A 20,398-nucleotide genomic window follows, 5' to 3' on the forward strand; every position below is an offset into this window, starting at 1 on the left:
AACAATGGCCTCCAAAGATTGCCGGTACATGCCGCATCCTCCCGTTCCTGTCGTCGCCTCTCCATTGTTTGGAGTTGTAGCTACCGAGGATCCGCGGCAGCTTTCAAACATCGCCTAAGGCCCATTGCCACCGTCATCCGAAATGTTGAGCTGGAACGATGGAGAGACCTTCTGCAGGTCCTGGTTAGGCAATGTGAGTAACTCCTGTTAAGCTTCATGCACTAGCCACTTGAACCAAAAGTCCGAACAGATGGAAAGGGCTAGGCAATCTACTTGTACACTTCACAACACCCCCACTCGCGTGTGACAGGAGAAGAGAGTCAACACGTGAAAAAAGAAGAGCACACCGAAACACAACGGTGGCTAAAGAGGGGGGCAACATCAATTTTTAGGCTTAATTTCGAAAACCAGGATTTGTAGCTACCAAGGATCCGCGGCAGCTTTCAAACATCGCCTAAGGCCCATTGCCACCGTCATCCGAAATGTTGAGCTGGAACGATGGAGAGACCTTCTGCAGGTCCTGGTTAGGCAATGTGAGTAACTCCTGTTAAGCTTCATGCACTAGCCACTTGAACCAAAAGTCCGAACAGATGGAAAGGGCTAGGCAATCTACTTGTACACTTCACAACACCCCCACTCGCGTGTGACAGGAGAAGAGAGTCAACACGTGAAAAAAGAAGAGCACACCGAAACACAACGGTGGCTAAAGAGGGGGGCAACAGCAATTTTTAGGCTTAATTTCGAAAACCAGGATTTGAACTCGAGACCTGGGGCTCTGATACCATGTTAAGCTTCATGCACTAGCCACTTGAACCAAAAGTCCGAACTGATGAAAAGGGCTAGGCAATCTACTTGTACACTTCACAACAACTCCCTCATTTTCTTCCTCATTGCATTGTAAAATATTTAAGGTTTAGTACAATTTACGATACTTTTAGTATACAATGTGCCTAGCTTGGAATTTGGGCTATTTTCTCTAGTGTGTAGTACCCTGAGGTTGACTATACACCAGAAACAAATGTTGATCTAGCATTACCACATCCAGGGGCATCTGCCAGAAAAAGGCGTTGCTTTCGAAAGGACGAACATAGATGGATGGTTCTGTGCATGTTCACAACACAATGTAAGTAGTGTGCTATATTGTTTAAATTTGGTAGCATGTTGATTTGCTCAAACTTGTTTCACAATTTATATTTGTAGGACGTCATCAACTCTGTGTGTTTGTGTGTTGGGCTGCTCCTGAGTGTCCTTTACAATTACAACATGCACTATCTACACTATGGTCATGTATGAGAATAACAATGATGCTAGAATTCAGGAGAAAATTCATAATGCTAATTTTGGTAAGAATTTGATTGAAGAGAGAATAAGTTGGATAAGAAATACACTAGCTTATTGGTGGATGTGAAGAAGTGGATGGATAACACTGAGAGCCATGTGCTATAGAAAAACATGAAAAAAAAATTGAAGGAGAACTATGAGGAACAAGATGGGATTGAGTTATGCAAGATGGAAAAGGAGAGGAACTTGCTGCTAGAGAAGAAGAAGTAATGAGATGAAGAAAGGAAAAAATAACTGAAGGAGGAGAAGACAATGTTGGAATACATGTTGTTTGATCTCCTCAAAACTAGTGATGCAACCTTCTATCCTAGAATATAAGGCACGATTTTTTCGCAGTCTTTGATGAATAACTTTGACCATAAATGTATACTAAAATATATTGGTTGAGAATGTATGAATTTTATTGTAGCATGCATCTTGCAGTTCTCTTTTATTTCATAAATACAAAATATAATCAAAGTTGTAAATCACTGACCAGCAAAATTTAAGGGCACCTTATATTTAGAGACGGAGGGAAGAAAATGATAATGATGATCAGGAAAAGTGTGATGAGTGAGATGTTTGTTGAGCATGTGTGCTAAAAAAATGCATTTATCTAATCTATATGTTTTGTGTAATATTTTTTAAATTGTTGTAAGCAGACTAGCTGATATGGAATGATCGTTGGTAAAAAGTTATTTAGAAAACTAAAACAACATATATGGAGGAAGCCGGTGTGAGTAGTCGGCCCAAATCCACCTTAATTTTTGTCGTTGCTCTCAAAGACTTGTTAGTCGTGGTTACGATATTATAGGCATAACCACTCGATATGTCGCATAAATGATTTATTTCCATATATAGAGGAGTTATAAACCATGGAGCATCAATATATATGGAAGTAATTGAATTTCGCTACCCTATTGCAAGCAAAACCACTCGATATCAACAACATTAATGAATCATTTCCATATTTATATGCACTTATATTAGAGATGCAACACATTTCCCCGCCCTAATTCGAAGGGACAAACACGATCGGGAAGTTCTATGCATGTTCACAACACAAACATGTGCTATATTGTTTAAGTTTCATAAGATGATGTTTCTCCCAAATGTGTTTCACAATTTATATGTGTAGGATGCCATCAACTTTGGCTTCGTTTGTTGGCATGATCTTGAGCGGACTTTGCAATTACAACACGTGTTATCTACTTTGTGGGCATGTATGAGAATAGCAATGATGCTAAAATTCGGGGGGAAATTCAAAATGTTAAGTCAGTTATGAATTAATTTGTTTGAAGATAAGAATAAGGTGGAAAAGAATTACACCAACCCATTGGCGGATGTGAATAATTTGATGGATACCACTGATTGTCCTGTGCTGGACCAAAACATGGAAATGAAAAAGAACTATAAGGCGCAAGCTGGGAGTAAATTGGGAAATATGGAGAAGGAGAGAAACTTACTCCTCGAGGAAAAGAAGAAATGAGATGAAAAAAAAACTAAAGAACAAGAAGGGGTTGAAATACATGTTGTTTGACCCCTCAAAGCTGTTGGTGCAAACAAGAAAAAGGTAAAGATGATTAGGAAAATGTGTGATGAGTGAGATGTTTGTTGAGCATGTGTGCTAAAAACCATGCATTTATGTAATCTAGACGTTTTGTGTAATATTATTTAAATTTTTGCGTGCATACTAGTTGATATGGAATGGTAGTTGGTAAAAAGTTATTTAGAAAAATAATAAAAGAAACACATTTGGAGGGCATTGGTGTGTGTAGTCAGCCCCAAATCCACGTTAGTTTTTGTCAGCGCCCAAAGAGTTATTACTCATATTTCTTATTTTCCTGGCCACTATCAGTAACTCGTTTGGCTACGCCATTACACACGGAACCACTCGGTATGTCCAACATAAATGATTTATTTCCATATATAGAGGAGTTATAAACCATGAAGCATCAATATATATGGAAGTAAGTGAATTTCGCTACGTCATTGCAAGCAAGCCACTAAATATCTACAACATAAATGAATCATTTCCATATTTATCCACACTTATAATTACATATGCAACACATTTGCCAGCCCTAAACTCGAAGGGACGCACAAAAGCCGATTGCTCTATGCATGTTCACATCACAATGTGTGCTATATTCTTTAAATTTTGTAGAATGATGATTTGCTCTTGTTTCAAAATTTATATTTGTAGGATGCCATTAACCGTTGCTTTGTATGTTGGGATGATCCTGAGTGGACTTTGCAATTACAACATGTATTATCTACTTTGTGGGCATGTATGAGAATAGCAATGATGCTAAAATCCAGGGGGAATTCTGTGTGCTATATTATTTAAATTGTTGTAGGAGACTAGGTTGATATTGAATGGTTTGTTAAGACTTATTCAGGAATTTTAGGAAAAAACATATTTTGGTGGCACCGATGCGGCGGTCGGCTCCAAATCCGCAACAATTTTTGTCGGCAGCCCGAAAATACTTGTCCAGAGTTGTTGTCGGGCGATATTTGGGGTCGCCGGTGGAGATGCTGATTTTACTCCTTGTTCTTATTTTTCTGACCACCATCAATAATGACTCGTTTGCCTACGCCGTTACTACCAGCGGAACCACTCGATATCTCCAGCATAAATGATTAATTTCCATATTTATAGTATAGTTATAATCTTACAATGAAGCAGAAATATACGGAAGTAATTGAATTTCGCTGCGCAGCTGCAAAGCAGAACCACCCGGTATCTACAGCATAAATGACTAATTTCCATATTTATTCGCACTTATAATTAAGCAGGAAATCTCTCCCGATCCGCTGTACGTACGTACGTGCGTAAAGGAGATTGATACGCCTCGTAGTATATCTCCAAATTAATGGTCCTGACCGCCATTAATCGCCTATCGACAATGAACCAGGACACGGTCCAAGCGACCAGGTTAACGCCATCCGGGCCGTCGATCTCGTACGCGTGGCGCGCTGGCGCCGCCGCGTGGACCGTCCGTTTTCGTTTGCTGGTGATCTGAACGTAACCGCCGCACCCTTGAGGGCGAGGTGAGGCCGCATGCACGAAGGAGGCGCTTGTCGTGCGGTTTGGTGGCTTGCCATTGATTTTTTTTCGGCGCGCACGAACGCACGCCTCCCACCTCCCGCACGTAATCTAATTTTAGCAGCTTGCGCGCCATTGCCCTCGACTCTTGTACCATCTCTCTATATAAAGAGACCTGGAGCCCCACGGACTCCAAGAAAGGAGATCCAGCTTACAGCAACAGGTACTGCATATCGATCTCAGAGCTCAGAGATACACCACAGAGGGACAGAGTCCAGAGGAAGACGAGAGATCAATCATCATGTCTTCTGCCGGTGCGAGGACGGCTGCTGCAGCTGCCGGCGGCCGCGCCGGTGCGGCGAGGACGGTGGCGCCATGGATTCTCGCCTGCAGCCTCCTGCTCTGTGCGTCGTCCGTGCTGTTCCAGGGTGAGTTCAGTCGACGATCATCATCGCCCACCTCTCCTTTCTTCGTCTGTTTAATACCTTTAGCTCGTGATCCATGAGTATAGCTTGCTCATTCGTACACGCACATAATTGCTGTTTATATCTCACAAGTGCTCAGCTAGATCCGCGGCCAATTTATTCCAGCACGTCAATGCCCAGCTCTCACCTGTATTTTCTTCCGCTTTATCCCCTTTGTAAGTACGTACACGTCTATTTTTTGTGGATGTAATAGACGTTTTTTTTGTTTCTTTATTTAATAAGCGTGATTAGAAGCGTGGTTCATCCTCCCTTTCTTGTTTTACTACCGTCCCAGTACATTCTTGGCAGGCCTTACTATTTTCCATCCTGAACCAAAAAAATAAAAACACAGACCTAAATTGTTCATTGCGGTTTTGATCACCGAACGCCTACATGTATCTGTGCCGGTACACATCTGCCACTGTCCCAATACATTCTCGGCATGCCTTACGTGTTTTGCCATGCCTGCTACCGTCCAGTATATTCTTGACAGGCCTTGCTATTTTCCCTTCTGAACCACAAAACAGACCTTAATTCTCCATTGCGGTTTTGCTAGCTCCCTTTACTTTGTTGGCGAAACGAGCCTGCAATCAGTGTGTTCACATCAGTTCTTGGCTCAACCGATCGAGATTGCACCCTGGTTAGGATAAAGGATTTTCGTTTTCGGAGGGGATCCTTTAGGATAAAGATGGCGCCAAATCCGTTGCCTCCATTGTTTATGCCTTGCAGGTAGAGGCGTACCTAGACTGCTAGAGGTGGTTGTCAGGCCGATCTTATTCTTTGTCTTCTTGGTTGGTTTTTCTATAACAAAACAATCATGCTAGGGAAGCATATCATGCATGATTGGCTTCATTATGTGCATGGAATCTAATACTCTATAGTATAATGTTTTTTTTTTGAAAGTCTATAGTATAATGTTTCACACAATGGCAGAACCGGAAAAAATAATTTAACATTTGGTTATTTAATTTAATTAGCTCTGTATCATTGCACAAAACTTTCCTTATCAGAGCCCTCTATTCATATTGCAAGCATAGTTTATATTGGATATTATAAGTTGCAGCAAAGTACCTGTTTGTACCTCGTGGGCCTACTCTTTTCTCACTAGCTATCTATCGGCAAATAGACTAGTCGGCACAGGATTGTACAAGCGTACCTAAACATAATTTTGAATACTAGTATATGATATTTGCATTGTTTATTTGTAGTAGATGTTACGTCGCTAGCAAAAATAGTATCGTGCGCGTTGTATTTGTTTTTGCGTGATGGCTTCAAAAGGCAGAACTCTTTTCGTAGCTGATTAAATTAGAGTTAATTACTTGTTGATCTCATCTTAGTATGACAATGCATGACAGGAGGAAAAACCTTCTTTTCGTCTGTATTTGGCCATATCAGACACACCCTAAGCTCTAGGTCAGAAGTTTGTTGTAATAGATACCATCCTTTCTATACAGAAAAAAAGACACATGACGCAAGAGGGTTTTTTTCGTCTGCATTTCTGTGCAGCTCACAATTTGATTCCCATGCATCATTTATATAGCTTATCCTTGAGCTATCATGGACCAGCTCTAATTAGGCAGGATTAGAGATGCGATGAACTTAGCTGACGCATGCATATCAACTTGCCATTTTCTTTTTTCTCAACAACATTTCTGACTTCAACTTGGACGTTGACAGACACTGTTGACACCAAGTTGAAAAAGTGTACATATCCATTGCATGCTCAACTAAAGTTTATGAATATATGTTGATAGGGTTGGGCCATTTCTAGTACTAGGTAGGAAAACTTTACACAGACGTTAACTCGGTAAAGACTTAACTTAGAATTTTGATGGCCACGTACAACGACTAGGTTTCCGTCCTGTAAATTTGTTGGCTAGAACCAGTCGTCCTTCACTAATCTAGGGTGTCACTTCGTGTACGTAACCCAAGTTGCCTACCTACTGCTCCCTTCTTCATTTCGTAATGGCTTACTGTACACAAATATGATTTCAGACGGTAGGCATCCTACCTGTTGTAGAAACAAATGTCAAAATGGCTAGGTAACTTTCCCTAAAAAATGGCTGGCTAATGTGAATGCGAACACCGTTAATCAAAGATTGCATCATTCCTCATACAAATTTCTTCTTTTCTCTTCCCAACATTGTTAATTTCCAGCAAATAGGTAGTTTACTTGATCGTTTACAATTGAATTTTGATGCATGGTCGCTAAGTTCCTTGTGATGAAAGAACAATAGATTCTAATGCTTTTACATGTAAAATCTACAGGGGCTGAAGGCGCCATTGGTGTGAACTACGGCATGATCGCCAACAACCTGCCGTCGCCGGACAAGGTGATCGCCATGTACAAAGCCAACAACATCAAGTACGTGCGTCTCTTCCACCCGGACACCACCGTCCTCTCCGCACTCCGGGGTACTGGCATCGGCGTCGTCCTTGGCACGCTTAACGAGGACCTCGCCCAACTCGCCTCCGACGAGTCCTTCGCCGCCTCGTGGGTGGCTTCCTACGTCAAGCCCTTCGCCGGCACTGTCACCTTCCGGTACATCACGGCAGGAAACGAGGTCATCCCGGGCGACCTCGGCGTGCACGTCCTCCCTGCCATACGGAACCTCGAGGCCGCGATCAGGGCGGTGGGTGTCACCGGCGTGCCCGTCACGACGGCCGTTGCCACGTCCATACTCGGCGCGTCGTACCCGCCGTCGCAGGGCGCGTTCTCCGAGGGCGCGGCGCCGGTCATGGTGCCGCTCGTGGCGCACCTGCTGTCGAAGAACGCGCCGCTGCTGGTGAACGTGTACCCGTACTTCGCCTACGCGGCGGAGCCGGAGACGGTGCAGCTCGGGTACGCGCTGCTGGCCGGGTCGAGCGCGACGTCCAACTCCAAGGTGGTGTCCATCACGGACGGCGGGCTGGTGTACACAAACATGTTCGACGCGATCGTGGACGCGGCGCACGCGGCGGTGGAGAAGGCCGGGGTGCAGGGGCTGGAGCTGGTGGTGTCGGAGACTGGGTGGCCGTCAGGCGGCGGCGCGACGGGGGCCACGGTGGAGAACGCGGCGGCGTACAACAACAACGTGGTGCGGCACGTGGTCGCGGGCACGGGCACGCCGCGGCGGCCGGGGAAGGCCGTGGAGACGTACCTGTTCGCCATGTTCAACGAGAACCAGAAGGCTGAGGGCACGGAGCAGCACTTTGGGCTCTTCCAGCCGGACATGACCGCGGTGTACCCCGTCGACTTCGCCGGATCCTACTGAGACTGAGAAGAGGGACAGTATAGATTCAGTTTTACCACACACATATTAATTCATTTACCAGTTATTACCTTGCTACTCCGATTTACAAGTTTACAATTTACAGCTCTGTACAGCAGTAGTTCGTTGCTTTAGGTGTCACGAGTGCGTTGGATCTGATTTGTATTGATACTTATGATTTACTAGTCCAATGTGCTCATTCAGTTCTATTTAACACTTCTCTCACGGTGTAGTTTCACAATTATCAGTGCTTCTTTGTTGAAGGAAATTCCATGAAGCGAAATTTCTGAGCCTCCAATTACAGCTAGAAAAGAAATGAAAATCTGCACTGCCAATTTGCATACTTCTGTACTCTCTGCACTCCCGGTTGCAGATTTTCTGAACTTATTTTGAAGGGGAAAGGAAAATTTAGCTACTTTGCAAAGGGAAAATAAATCTAGCTACCTGAATCATTGGCCCAACTGAATGCAAAACGAAGACATAGTTCACAGGTTCCCTGCAACTGGTTAGCTCTGTGCCAGTCTTCTACTCCGTATCTGCTTTTCGGTTCTTTTCGACCCACATGAGTAGCATTCATGTACAGTTAGGTCTCTCTATTTATGCTGTAGGAGTTGCTCGATTTGTAGTTGCGCTGAAGGAATCGAGCAATAGAAAGCATGAGGCTTTGATTTATGCTCTACTTTGAGATGCATAAAGGAAGTTAGATTAATCTCGGCGCTAGTAGAAGTACACACACGGGCTAGAAATAGTGGAAGATGTAGTGCAAAATTTTATTCGTCCACTTAATCTTTTGAGATACAAAAAGAAAGTGGAAGATGTAGTGCAAAATTTATATAATTTTAGATCTCTAGCAGCATCGTTCCTGACAATTTCTGTATACACACAAGGGCGAAAAATAGTACTGGTGCGTTTCGGACTGAAATGGGGGTTAGGATGAGAACATATTTCCGTTGGAATTTCCATAGAGGTAATTGGAAGCTAACGGCGATGCTTGTCGTTGATGGGTGTCATAATCTTTACATGAAGCCGTAGTACCTCTGCCTGCACTTTGCCTTGTTGCAGTGCTTCCGAGGAGGACTGTAGTTTAGCTACATCTTGTCAAAGACTTCTGAAGTTCTGATTAAAACTAAGAATTTAAGCATGATACTCAGTAAATTAAGCCAGGTGCCCTGGCAGATTATCAGGACGTCCTGAAGCACACCGCAAGTTCTGATACCGAAAATGAGAAACAGAAAGTAGTATATTACATGCTTGCTCAACTTTTTTTTTTTTAGACAACCTGCTAGACTTTAATCAACAATAATGTTTACAGGAATGTTAATAGAATAGGGAGTGCCCAACCACAAATGGCGGGCAACTCCAAATGATAAACTATGTCTAGCTAGGTTATGAGCTTCAAAATTCGAAGCCTTTCCTTCAAAAACGATTTTGCATTTGCTGAAAGATGCAGATCGTGACTTGATCTCAGAAATAACAGTTTCATATCTCCTCATACCGCCATCGGATGTCTGTAACAACTGTCTTGCAATCAGATGCGATCAGGATTGTTGAGAGGTTAGGCTAAAGCCTCACGACTGCTCAACTTAATGGACAGAGATTTGGCGCACATGGGCACCAGTGATCTCGTTTTAAAAAAAAAATCAAAAATCATATTTTTGAGTTTCAAAAAATTCTGGAAAAAATCCGCACATAGTCAATGATGTATCCCACAAACATGCAAAAAATCAATTTCAAATACTTAATATTTTGAGCTACACAAAAATGACAAAATTGTAGATCTGAGTTGTCATTTTCAAATCTTCAAAACATATCAGATTTTGTCATTTTTATCTAGCTCAAAATAAAAAGAATTTCGGATTGGGATTTTGCATGATTGTGGAATGTATCAATGACAGTCTTCAGAATTATTTTCATGATTTTTATAACTTGTAAAAAAAATTTAAATTTTTTCTTAACATAGCGAGAGCACTGAATCCAAAACAATAGCAGAAGATGTCTGGCCCAGCCAAAACTAGCCCATTGGGCTCGTCTAAAAAAAAAACTAGCCCATTGGGCTCAAGAGAGGCAGAATGGTGCCACGTTACCCTCTTCTTCCGCTGAACACGTAGCCAGCAGCTCTAGAAAGTAGAAGTGCCCTGGCGAAGCGAAGAGGGGATTGGATTACCTGGGATTTCCTTCGCTGCGTGCAAGGCCCTTCAGTCTTCCGCGCTTCGTTTCTGCGCCGGCCGGATCTCCAGGAGGTGAGTGCGGCGGCGACTCGCCTTGCTGTAGGTTAATTTCGTCCTCTCTGTGCTTGATTTGTCACTCCGCGTCTGGTCTTCGGTCGATTTGTGCAGTAGTAGTGATGGATCTGCATGAGTAGCGTTCGTGCTGGTCTATTTCTGCACCAGAAGTTGTTTGATTTGAAAGCAGGACGCGCTGGAGAAATTGATTTATGCTCGTTTTGAGATAAAAATAACAGAGTCAGGTTATTCGCGGCGCTAGTAGAAGTAAGTGTTGGTGAAAGATGTAGTGGAAAAATTATAAGGTTAGGTCACTAGACACTAGCAACTTCATATTTGATGATTTTTGTGAAGGCACACCCAAAAAAAAGACCACTATGTTTCTGACTGAACTTGATGCTTAGGATGAGGACATTGTTCCGTAGAAATTTCCATTGGGGGCAACCGGAAGCTAATGTTGGATTAGTTTGATGGTGATACTTTATGCCATGTGCGGGTGTTGTAATCCTTCCATGAAGTCACAGTAGCTTTGCCTGCAGTTTCGGATGTTGCAAATAATATGGAATCAGGATAGCTTACCAACAAAGAGGACACTTTATTTGCGTCTTGCCAATTGGCATTTTGTTAAGAAAGACGAATTAAGCCTCATATTAGTGTGTGTACTGTGTTATCTTTCCATGGAGTTCTCATATATCTAGTAGCACATTTTTCCAGGCATGGATGGGAAGAACTTAAGCAGTGGGCAACAAGCTCAACAAGCTAAGTTAGATGCGTTGTCACCTGATCAGGGCACCCTGACGCACAATGCAGATTCTGTCACCGGAAAGGTGAGTCCGGTAAATGGTCATGAACCTGTAGATATGAACATGGAAGCTGCTATCTCTGCCGATGATGTCATGCGAGCCGGAGGCTTCGGTGCAAAAGACGACATTGGCAGCCTCCTACCAACGGCTATGGACTCCACCGACTTTGAGGCCTCGCTGCGGGATGCCCGCGACTTCGAAGACGAACAAGAGAAGCCATCACATCCTGGGCTGGGTTACAAAGCAACCGAAGCTGACGTCGGAAGCAAGCCATCGGAAGTGCCTCCGCAGTGAGCCTATCTTCCTTGCACAGTTTTAGCTTCTGAAGAACCTATGTTTTTGTTACACATCTGTAGTTTCCAGCTTCTAAACTGTGTGTTTAAGTCGGCAGCATTCTGTTGTTTCTATGATGGATGGACATGAGTTTATGAGTTCATGAGTAGTTTTCATTTTTATATGCGATTTGCTAGTTCTCAGCTAGCTGAGAATTAAGTTTGTGCTCTACACCATTTGATTTACTTCGTGATTCATTTGATTTACTTCGTGATTCGTGCTAGTCATTAGTTTCAACATGAGTTGCAACTAAGATTTAATAACATCATCTAACTAAGAATGAAGTTAGTTCTCAGTCAACTGAGAAATAGTGGCACCCTTTTTATATTGTTGTTGAATTATGGAAGTATGAGAAAATATATAGTTTTGGTGTTTTGTTGCCTCAAGTTTGCAGTTTGTGCTGTTTTCGCTTGGTCAGAACTTGGCTTCTCTTCTGAACCCAGTCAATTCGTCTGCCTGAAGATACAACAAATACTGCAATCCTCTATTGGGAACATCGACAAAAATGACCAGAAACCTAGAGCCGCAAGATGAGTATTATTAGGTATTTTGCACCGGGTACACTCAAGAGTTTGGAACGAGCTTAGGCCTGCTCGGGAGGAGGCAGATGCAGTGGTACACATTTCATAACTCCACCAGAACCAGCGTTGCAATGAGTGCAGACTTTTGGCTCCTGCGCACCAGTGCACAGAAATATTAAAAAAAAAACTTTGTATTTCAAAAAATTCTCAAAACAAGCATGCATGCAGATTTCAATATTCATAGCCATCAGAGGAAATTTCAAAAGATATTGATGATATTTGCATGGGAATTTAAAATTGTAAAAACATGGCCAAACTTCTTGTTTTTTAGCAGGTCATTTTGAATTACTCTGTGCAAATTTATCAGTCCAAAATACAATCAGAATACTGTGTGTTTTTTTTTGACAAACATATACCTTTTTAAATTTTATTTTCTGGCACCAGGAGCACTAATGTTTGGCAACCCCTATGCCGTATTGCTGGACTGCTGAAGTTGGCAGATGCTCAGAACAACGGAGGAGGAGATGCCCTCGCTGTCGCGATGCATACAGCAGAGAAAGTTCCAGAATGGAGGCGTGTAACAAAGGCTTGTTGAATCAGCTCGCCTAGGTGCTCTCAACTCTAACACATGTTCCCAGTGCATCCCACTCCTAGAGCTGATCATCGTCGCCATAGGCCAACCCGACACTAGTTTTGTGTACACCAAGTAGCAACCATGAAAAAGATAGGCAGCCTTACATTTTAGCTGCGCAGTTTCGAGTGTTCAGCTTATATACTCGTTGAGACTGTAGGTAGGTGCAGAGGAGTGATTTGATAACCTCAACAGCCGCTGAGCCGCATGTCCAATTATTTAACGCCGTGAGTACAGTTGATATAAGAGCAACACTCGTAATGACCCGCTGTTTTTTTTTTTGTGAAAGCTAGCTTGTCGATCCGTGTAGTCTAGGCAGACGAACATTAGTACTCCCTTCGTTTCTAAAAAAAAATTCTCAACTTTATCTAAATACAGATGTATCTGAATATATCTTAGTTATACTGATACATCCGTATCATGAAAAACTTGAGCAGCTTTTCAAAAACAGAGGGAGTAGAATAGGAATGATCCACCAGACAACAATGTGTCTAGATACTGTTTAGGTGTAGTTATACAAAATGGGTTATGATATGTATAATTATACTTATGAATATCTATCGATTAAGATTTTTTATATATATGATTTATCAGCTTCGAAACAATATATAAGATCTATTGACCTGGTCTACTACAACAAAGGTTAAACAATTATTGGCGCCCATACCATTTTTTCTGTTTTCCAGCTTCTAATCTCCATGCTATGGTGGACACGTGTTCTTGTTTCAGTATTGGATGAACATCGATTTGGTTTTTAGTTTTATTTGTCGACGGATTATGGAGTATTGAGGTATTTGCAAGTATGTTTTCCATGGTGATGTGATGCATGGGGTTTCTAGTTTGGCTTGTATTATTGGTACCACTTAGTCAGGATTTAGCTTTTCTTTCGGAACCAAATTATTCACCTGACTAGACAAGCAAACAATCTAGTCTAGATTTTCTTTAAGAGCTAGGGGATTTGCCTTACGAAAGACGCAAACAGTATAATTACTCTTTAAACAGTGACGAAAGATTTGCCATATTTCATTGAGTAAGGAGAGTTACAAATATGCACAAGGAGAGACCACCAAGAGAGAGGACTCAAAATGATAAGAAGCCTACTATCACAAGATGGGTGCTCCTGGGTCTTTTCCACAGTCCATACCCTTTGGGACTCCGCGTTATCCTGCTCGGGGGATGGGAGGCATGGTTGACATTCTAGAAGACCCATGTCAAGGAAATTATGAATATTAGTATCAGGGATTTACTGGATCAAGGGCTGGATGATGTTAAGGTGTAGTTACTAAAAATATTGAACGAAGAACCGTGTCCATGTTTTGTCAGGTTTCATCAGTTTCATGCATCTAAACAGTCAAAACTATGTGCTTCAACGTCCTATTTGTTCCATGCTTTCCGCTGGGGCTCACCTCGGCGGGAGTTTTTTCGGTTAGATCTATGTATCTTGATCTACTAGATGAACATACTAGGAATTTTAAGAAATGTATCTGGAAGATCAAAGTACCACTTAAAATCAGAATTTTTATGTGGTTCGTGCATAAAAAAGAAATACTTACTAAGGATAACCTCAAGAAATGTAATTGGCAGGGATGCTATAAATGTTGTTTTTGTGATCAAGATGGGACAATCCAACATCTCTTTTTTTCTTACTCTTTTGCTAAGCTCCTTTGGCATATAATCTATATAGCTTTTAATATTCCGCCACATGCTAATATCATAAACATGTTTGGTAATTGGCTAAATGGAGTGACTAAGACGGATAAAGAACACATTCGAGTGGGTGTATGTGCTTTATTATGGGAAATTTGGAACGTCCGTAATGATTTTATCTTTAACAAAAAGAGCTTTCCATCTTTTCTGCAGGTTACCCCTTTGGTTACTCACTGGATCCATATGTGGTCTTATCTCCAGTCGGAGGATGTGTGTCAGGACATGGATTTTGGGGGCGATGGTAGCACGAGATTTATACAGCCGGTGCGGTTGGCGTTCTGAGAGGCGACTTGCATGAAGATCTTGTGGCGCCTAATTTTTTTGTTCATTTTCCTTTGGCTTATCCATGTTGAGACATTGAATGATCCGTGATATGTAATGGTTTTGTAACTCGAATTGATAATAAAGCAATAAAAAGCCGTATGCATCAGGCTACCCCTTATCGAAAAAAATGTGTTCCATGCTTGATGAATATGAGTGTATGGGTGCATTTTCTTTGTAATTGGATTATGAAGGTCTGCCAATATATGGATCTATCTTGTACTATGTTGCATGCGACTTTTTTTTCAGGAACGATGGATTTTAACAACCTTTTATCCATGTGTGAACAAACAATGCAATCTGTGTGCATAAACTGACAAAAAAGTGGTATACTTTGATCGTGGAAGCTTAACCAATTGCATTTGAAGTTTGCATGAGCTAGCAAGGACGATTGCCCGTAAGAGCATCTCCACTCGTCTCCCCGAACAGGTCCTCGACGTGCCATTTTTTCATCCGGACAGCGAAAAATGTCCCAGCCGCGCCCCCGGTTTCTCGTTTTTCGCCGGATTTGGGCTTTTTCATCCATCCGGCGAGCCCACGCCAACCCCGGCCTACCGGGGAGCGCTCGGGGACTCCGGATGAAGCGAAAGCGCGCGAAACGCCGAGAAATCTCTCCCGCGCTTTCGTTTCGGCTTCGCCGCAGAGGTGGCCCCGACCGGTCAGCGACACGCGCATCGTCTTCCGCGCACGCATCGTCTTCCGCGCGCAGTAAAGGCTGCCGCCGGTCAGCTCGCCGCGGACGCGTCGCATTCCACGCGGCATTAATCGCCGGCACCAGCCGCGCCTATATACGCCGCTCCGCTCGCCGCGACGTGTATCCCTGCTCCACTCTCCCTCCACTCTCCCGATCCATGGCATTCAACGACGAATACGGCGCAGCCAACAACGGCTTCCCCCGCCGGTCGCTCCACGCGTGGGAGGGGCACCTCCTCCACCAGGCGGGGTACCCCTGCCCGCCGGACAAGAGGCCTCCCGGCGGCGGGTGGCGGCTAAGTGCTGGTGGCGTGCCAATCCCGCCGCCGCCCCAGGGCCACGCCCTCGACGTCGCCATCGAGGAGGCTCGGATGGCGATGACGGAGGAAGAACGCGCCGACCCGCGCCACCACCCCGAGAACTACATGAGGTGGAACTCCTTCTTCCTCCGGCGGTGGGAGTGGGAACTGGCGTCCTACGACGGCCCGCCGCCTCCGCCTCCACGCAACAAAGCCGCGGGTCGCCGGCGTTGGTGGAGCACGCCGAATAGGACGCTCCATAACGTCCTCGAGCACATCGAGGGCGGCAACTCCCCGGTGCTCACGATGCCCCCTCCATCGAGGGCATCGACCAGCCGCCGCCGGGGAAACAGCTGGCAGCCACGGCGCATGGCTGCCAGCTCGTCGTCTTCCGACACGGCGTCGAGGTCGCTCTCCAGGTCGGCACCATCCTTGGCGCCGGTGAAAAAGGAGCCGGCTTCCCCGCCGAGCAACCGCACGCGCGGCGGCGGCGGCATCGTCATCCACGAGCCCTCGACGGCACAAGGACGGCTCCGCCCGAAGCGCGAACAGGACACCTCCAGCGAGCGGAAGCGCAAGCCGGCGAAGGTGAAGGTGGAGGAGGCCGAAAGCGCCGAGGACGCTGCCATCCTCGAGGCCGTCATCGCGAGGTCCCTCCAGGACCTCGTCCCCGCTGAGAACTGTAGGGATACGTTGCATAGAAAACAAAAAAATTCCTACCGCGAGAACGCAATCCAAGCCAAGATGCAATCTAGAAGATGGGAGCAACGAGGAGATGATCGAGACTCACCCTTGAAGATTTCCAAAGCCTACAAGATGAGGCTCTTGTTGCTGCGGTAGACGATCACTTACCGCTTTCAAAAGCGCGTAGAAGATCTTGACGGTGCCACAATCGGGCAGCACCTCCGTACCCGATCACACGTTCGGTGTTGATGAAGACGACGTCCTTCTCCCCGTTCCAGCGGGCAGCGGAAGTAGTAGCTCCTCCTTGAATCTGGCAGCACGACGGCGTGGTGGCGGTGGCGATGGAGAACTCCGGCGGAGCTTCGCTAACCGTTGCGGGAGAGGTGGAGGAGTGGGGCGGCTAGGGTTTGGGAGAGGGGGTGGCCGGCCTCTATGGGGTGCGGCCAGCTTGTGGCTTTGTGGTGGCCGGCCCCCTCTCCTTGGCCCCTCATTATATAGGTGGAACCCCCAAGTGTTGGACTACAAGTCTTCGAATAAGACCCCAACCAAAACCTTCCATGTTGTAGGGAAACCTACCCAAGGTGGGACTCCCACCTCAAGTGGGATTCCCACCCTTCCATGTGGGGGGGTGGCCGGCCCCCTTGGTGGAGTCCACCTTGGACTCCGCCCACTAGGGTTGGCCGGCCATGGGAGGTGGAGTCCCTTCGGGACTCCGCCTTCCAAAGTGATTTCTTCCGGACTTTTCTAGAACCTTCTAGAACCTTCCATAAATGCACCGGATCATTTCCAAACTTAGAATATGACTTCCTATATATGAATCTTATTCTCCGGACCATTTCGGAACTCCTCGTGATGTCCGGGATCCCATCTGAGACTCCGAACAATACTTCGAACTCCATTCCATATTCAAGTTCTACTATTACAACATCAAACCTTAAGTGTGTCACCCTACGGTTCGTGAACTATGTGGACATGGGTGAGAACTCTCTCCGACCAATAACCAATAGCGGGATCTGGAGATCCATAATGGCTCCCACACATTCAACGATGACTCAGTGATCGAATGAACCATTCACATACGACACCAATTCCCTTTGTCACGCGATATTTTACTTGTCCGAGGTTTGATCATCGGTATCACTCTATACCTTTTTCAACCTCATCTCCTGATAAGTACTCTTTACTCGTACCGTGGTATGTGGTCTCTTATGAACTTATTCATATGCTTGCAAGACATTAGACGACATTCCACCAAGAGGGCCCAGAGTATATCTATCCGTCATCGGGATGGACAAATCCCACTGTTGATCCATATGCCTCAACTCATACTTTCTGGATACTTAATCCCACCTTTATAACCACCCATTTACGCAGTGGCGTTTGATGTAATCAAAGTACCTTTCCGGTATAAGTGATTTACATGATCTCATGGTTGAAAGGACTAGGTAACTATGTATCGAAAGCTTATAGCAAATAACTTAATGATGTGATCTTATGCTACGCTTAATTGGGTGTGTCCATTACATCATTCATATAATGATATAACCTTGTTATTAATAACATCCAATGTTCATGATTATGAAACTAATCATCTATTAATCAACAAGCTAGTTAAGAGGCTTACTAGGGACTCATTGTTGTTTACATATCACACATGTATCAATGTTTCGGTTAATACAATTATAGCATGGTATATAAACATTTATCATAAACATAAAGATATATAATAACCACTTTTATTATTGCCTCTTGGACATATCTCCAACAGTCTCCCACTTGCACTAGAGTCAATAATCTAGATTACATTGTAAGGTACCTAACTCCCATGGCATTCTGGTGTTTGTCATGCTTTGCCCTAGGGAGAGCTTTAGTCAACGGATCTGCTACATTCAGATCAGTGTGTACTTTGCAAATCTTTACTTCTCCATCTTCGATGTACTCGCGAATCGAATGATAACGCAGCTTGATATGCTTCAGCCTCTTGTGTGACCTTGGTTCTTGTGCATTGGCGATGGCACCCATTTTGTCACAGTAGATGACTAGTGGGTCCAATGCACTAGGAACCATACACAATGAACCTCTTCATCCATACCGCTTCTGATGAAGCCTCTGAAGCCGCTATGTACTCCGATTCTGTTGAAGACTTCGCCACCGTGCACTGCTTCGAGCTTGCCCAGCTTACTGCAGCACCATTCAATATAAACACGTACCCGCATCGTGACTTAGAGTCATCAGGATCAGTGTTCCAACTTGCATCGGTGTAACTGGTTACAACGAGCTCTTGGTCACCTCCATAACAAAGAAACATATCCTTAGTTCTTTTCAAGTACTTCAGGATATTCTTGACCGTTGTCCAGTGTTCCATTCCTGGATCACTTTGATATCTGCTAGTCAAACTAACAGCATGTGCTATATCCGGTCTAGTACATAGCATGGCATACATGATAGAGCCTACTGCCGAGGCATAGGGGATCTGACTCACCTTTCTCTTTCTTCTGCCGTAGCCGGACCTTGAGTCTTACTCAAGACCTTGCCTGGTAACATAGGTAAGAATCCTTTCTTACTTTCGTCCATTCTAAACTTCTTTAGAATCTTGTCCAGGTATGTACTTTGTGATAGCCCTATTAGATGTCTTGATCTATCTCTATAAATCTTGATGCCTAATATATATGATGCTTCACCAAGGTCTTTCATTGAAAAACTATTATTCAAATAACCTTTTACACTGCTTAATAGTTCTATATCATTCCCAATCAATAATATGTCATCTACATATAATATCAGGAATGCTACAGAGCTTCCACTCACTTTCTTGTAAATACAGGCCTCTCCATGACACTGTATAAACCCGAAGTCTTTGATCACCTTATCAAAGCGTCGGTTCCAACTTCTCGATGTTTGCTTCAGTCCATAAATTGAACGCTGAAGTTTGCATACTTTGTCAGCATTTTTAGGATCGACAAAACCTTTGGGTTGTACCATATACAACTCTTCCTCAATGTCTTCATTAAGGAACGCCGTTTTGACATCCATCTGCCAAATCTCATAATCGAAAAATGCAGCTATTGCTAACAAAATCCTCACAGATTTTAGCTTCACTACATGTGAGAAAGTCTCATCGTAGTCAACACCTTGAATTTGTCGGAAACCCTTTGCGACAAGTCGAGCTTTATAGACAGTAATATTACCATCAGCATCTGTTTTTCTCTTGAAGATCCATTTATTCTCGATAGCCTTGCGGCTATCAGGTAAGTCTACCAAAGTCCATACTTTGTTATCATACATGGATCCCATTTCGGATTTTATGGCTTCTTGCCATTTGTTGGAATCTGGGCTCATCATCGCTTCTTCATACGTCGAAGGGTCTTCATCATTGTTGTCCACAATCATGACATTTAGACAAGGATCATACCAATCAGGAGTGGCACGTTCCCTTGTCGATCTGCGAGGTTCAGTAGCTATCTCATTCGAAGTTTCATGATCATTATCATTAGCTTCCTCTGTTGTCGGTGTAGGCGGCACAGGAACAACTTCCGGTACTGCGCTACTCTGATCAACGAGTGAAGATTCATCAATCTCATCGAGTTCTACTTTTCTTCCAGTCACTTCTTTAGTGAGAAATTCTTTCTTAAGAAAGGTTCCGTTCTTAGCAACAAAGATTTTGCCTTCGGATCTGTGATAGAAAGTGTACCCTGTAGTTTCCTTAGGGTATCCTATGAAGACGCATTTCTCCGCTTTGGGTTCTAGCTTGTCCGGTTGTAACTTTTTTACATAGGCTTCGCAACCCCAAACTTTAAGGAACGACAGCTTAGGTTTCTTATTAAACCATAATTCATACGGTGTCGTTTCAACGGATTTTGATGGTGCTCTATTTAAAGTGAATGCGGCTGTCTCTAATGCATAACTCCAAAATGATAACGTCAAATCAGTAAGAGACATCATAGAACGAACCATATCTAAGAGAGTTCGATTACGATGTTCGGACACACCGTTTCGTTGTGGTGTTCCCGGCGGTGTCAATTGTGAAAGTATTCCGCATTTCTTTAAATGCATGCCAAACTCATAACTCAGATATTCACCTCCGCGATCAGATCGTAGAA

At 44.0% G+C, this 20,398-nt stretch overlaps 2 protein-coding genes across 2 annotated transcripts; both read left to right on the forward strand.

Moving 5' to 3' along the window:
• The first annotated feature begins 4,522 nt into the window (after positions 1-4,522).
• On the forward strand, positions 4,523-8,298 carry LOC127327359 (putative glucan endo-1,3-beta-glucosidase GVI). Its single transcript, XM_051354134.2, has 2 exons — positions 4,523-4,797; positions 7,102-8,298. Exons 1-2 carry the CDS (start codon positions 4,671-4,673, stop codon positions 8,085-8,087), a joined length of 1,113 nt encoding a protein of 370 aa, XP_051210094.1. The 5' UTR covers positions 4,523-4,670; the 3' UTR covers positions 8,088-8,298.
• A 1,870-nt stretch (positions 8,299-10,168) lies between these two features.
• On the forward strand, positions 10,169-11,566 carry LOC127327358 (uncharacterized). The gene is made up of 2 exons (XM_051354132.2): positions 10,169-10,324; positions 11,021-11,566. Exon 2 carries the CDS (start codon positions 11,023-11,025, stop codon positions 11,401-11,403), a length of 381 nt encoding a protein of 126 aa, XP_051210092.1. The 5' UTR covers positions 10,169-10,324; positions 11,021-11,022; the 3' UTR covers positions 11,404-11,566.
• The last annotated feature ends 8,832 nt before the right edge of the window (positions 11,567-20,398 follow it).

This window comes from Lolium perenne, chromosome 1 (assembly GCF_019359855.2).
Source record: "Lolium perenne isolate Kyuss_39 chromosome 1, Kyuss_2.0, whole genome shotgun sequence".
In the NCBI taxonomy this organism is placed as follows: domain Eukaryota; kingdom Viridiplantae; phylum Streptophyta; class Magnoliopsida; order Poales; family Poaceae; genus Lolium; species Lolium perenne.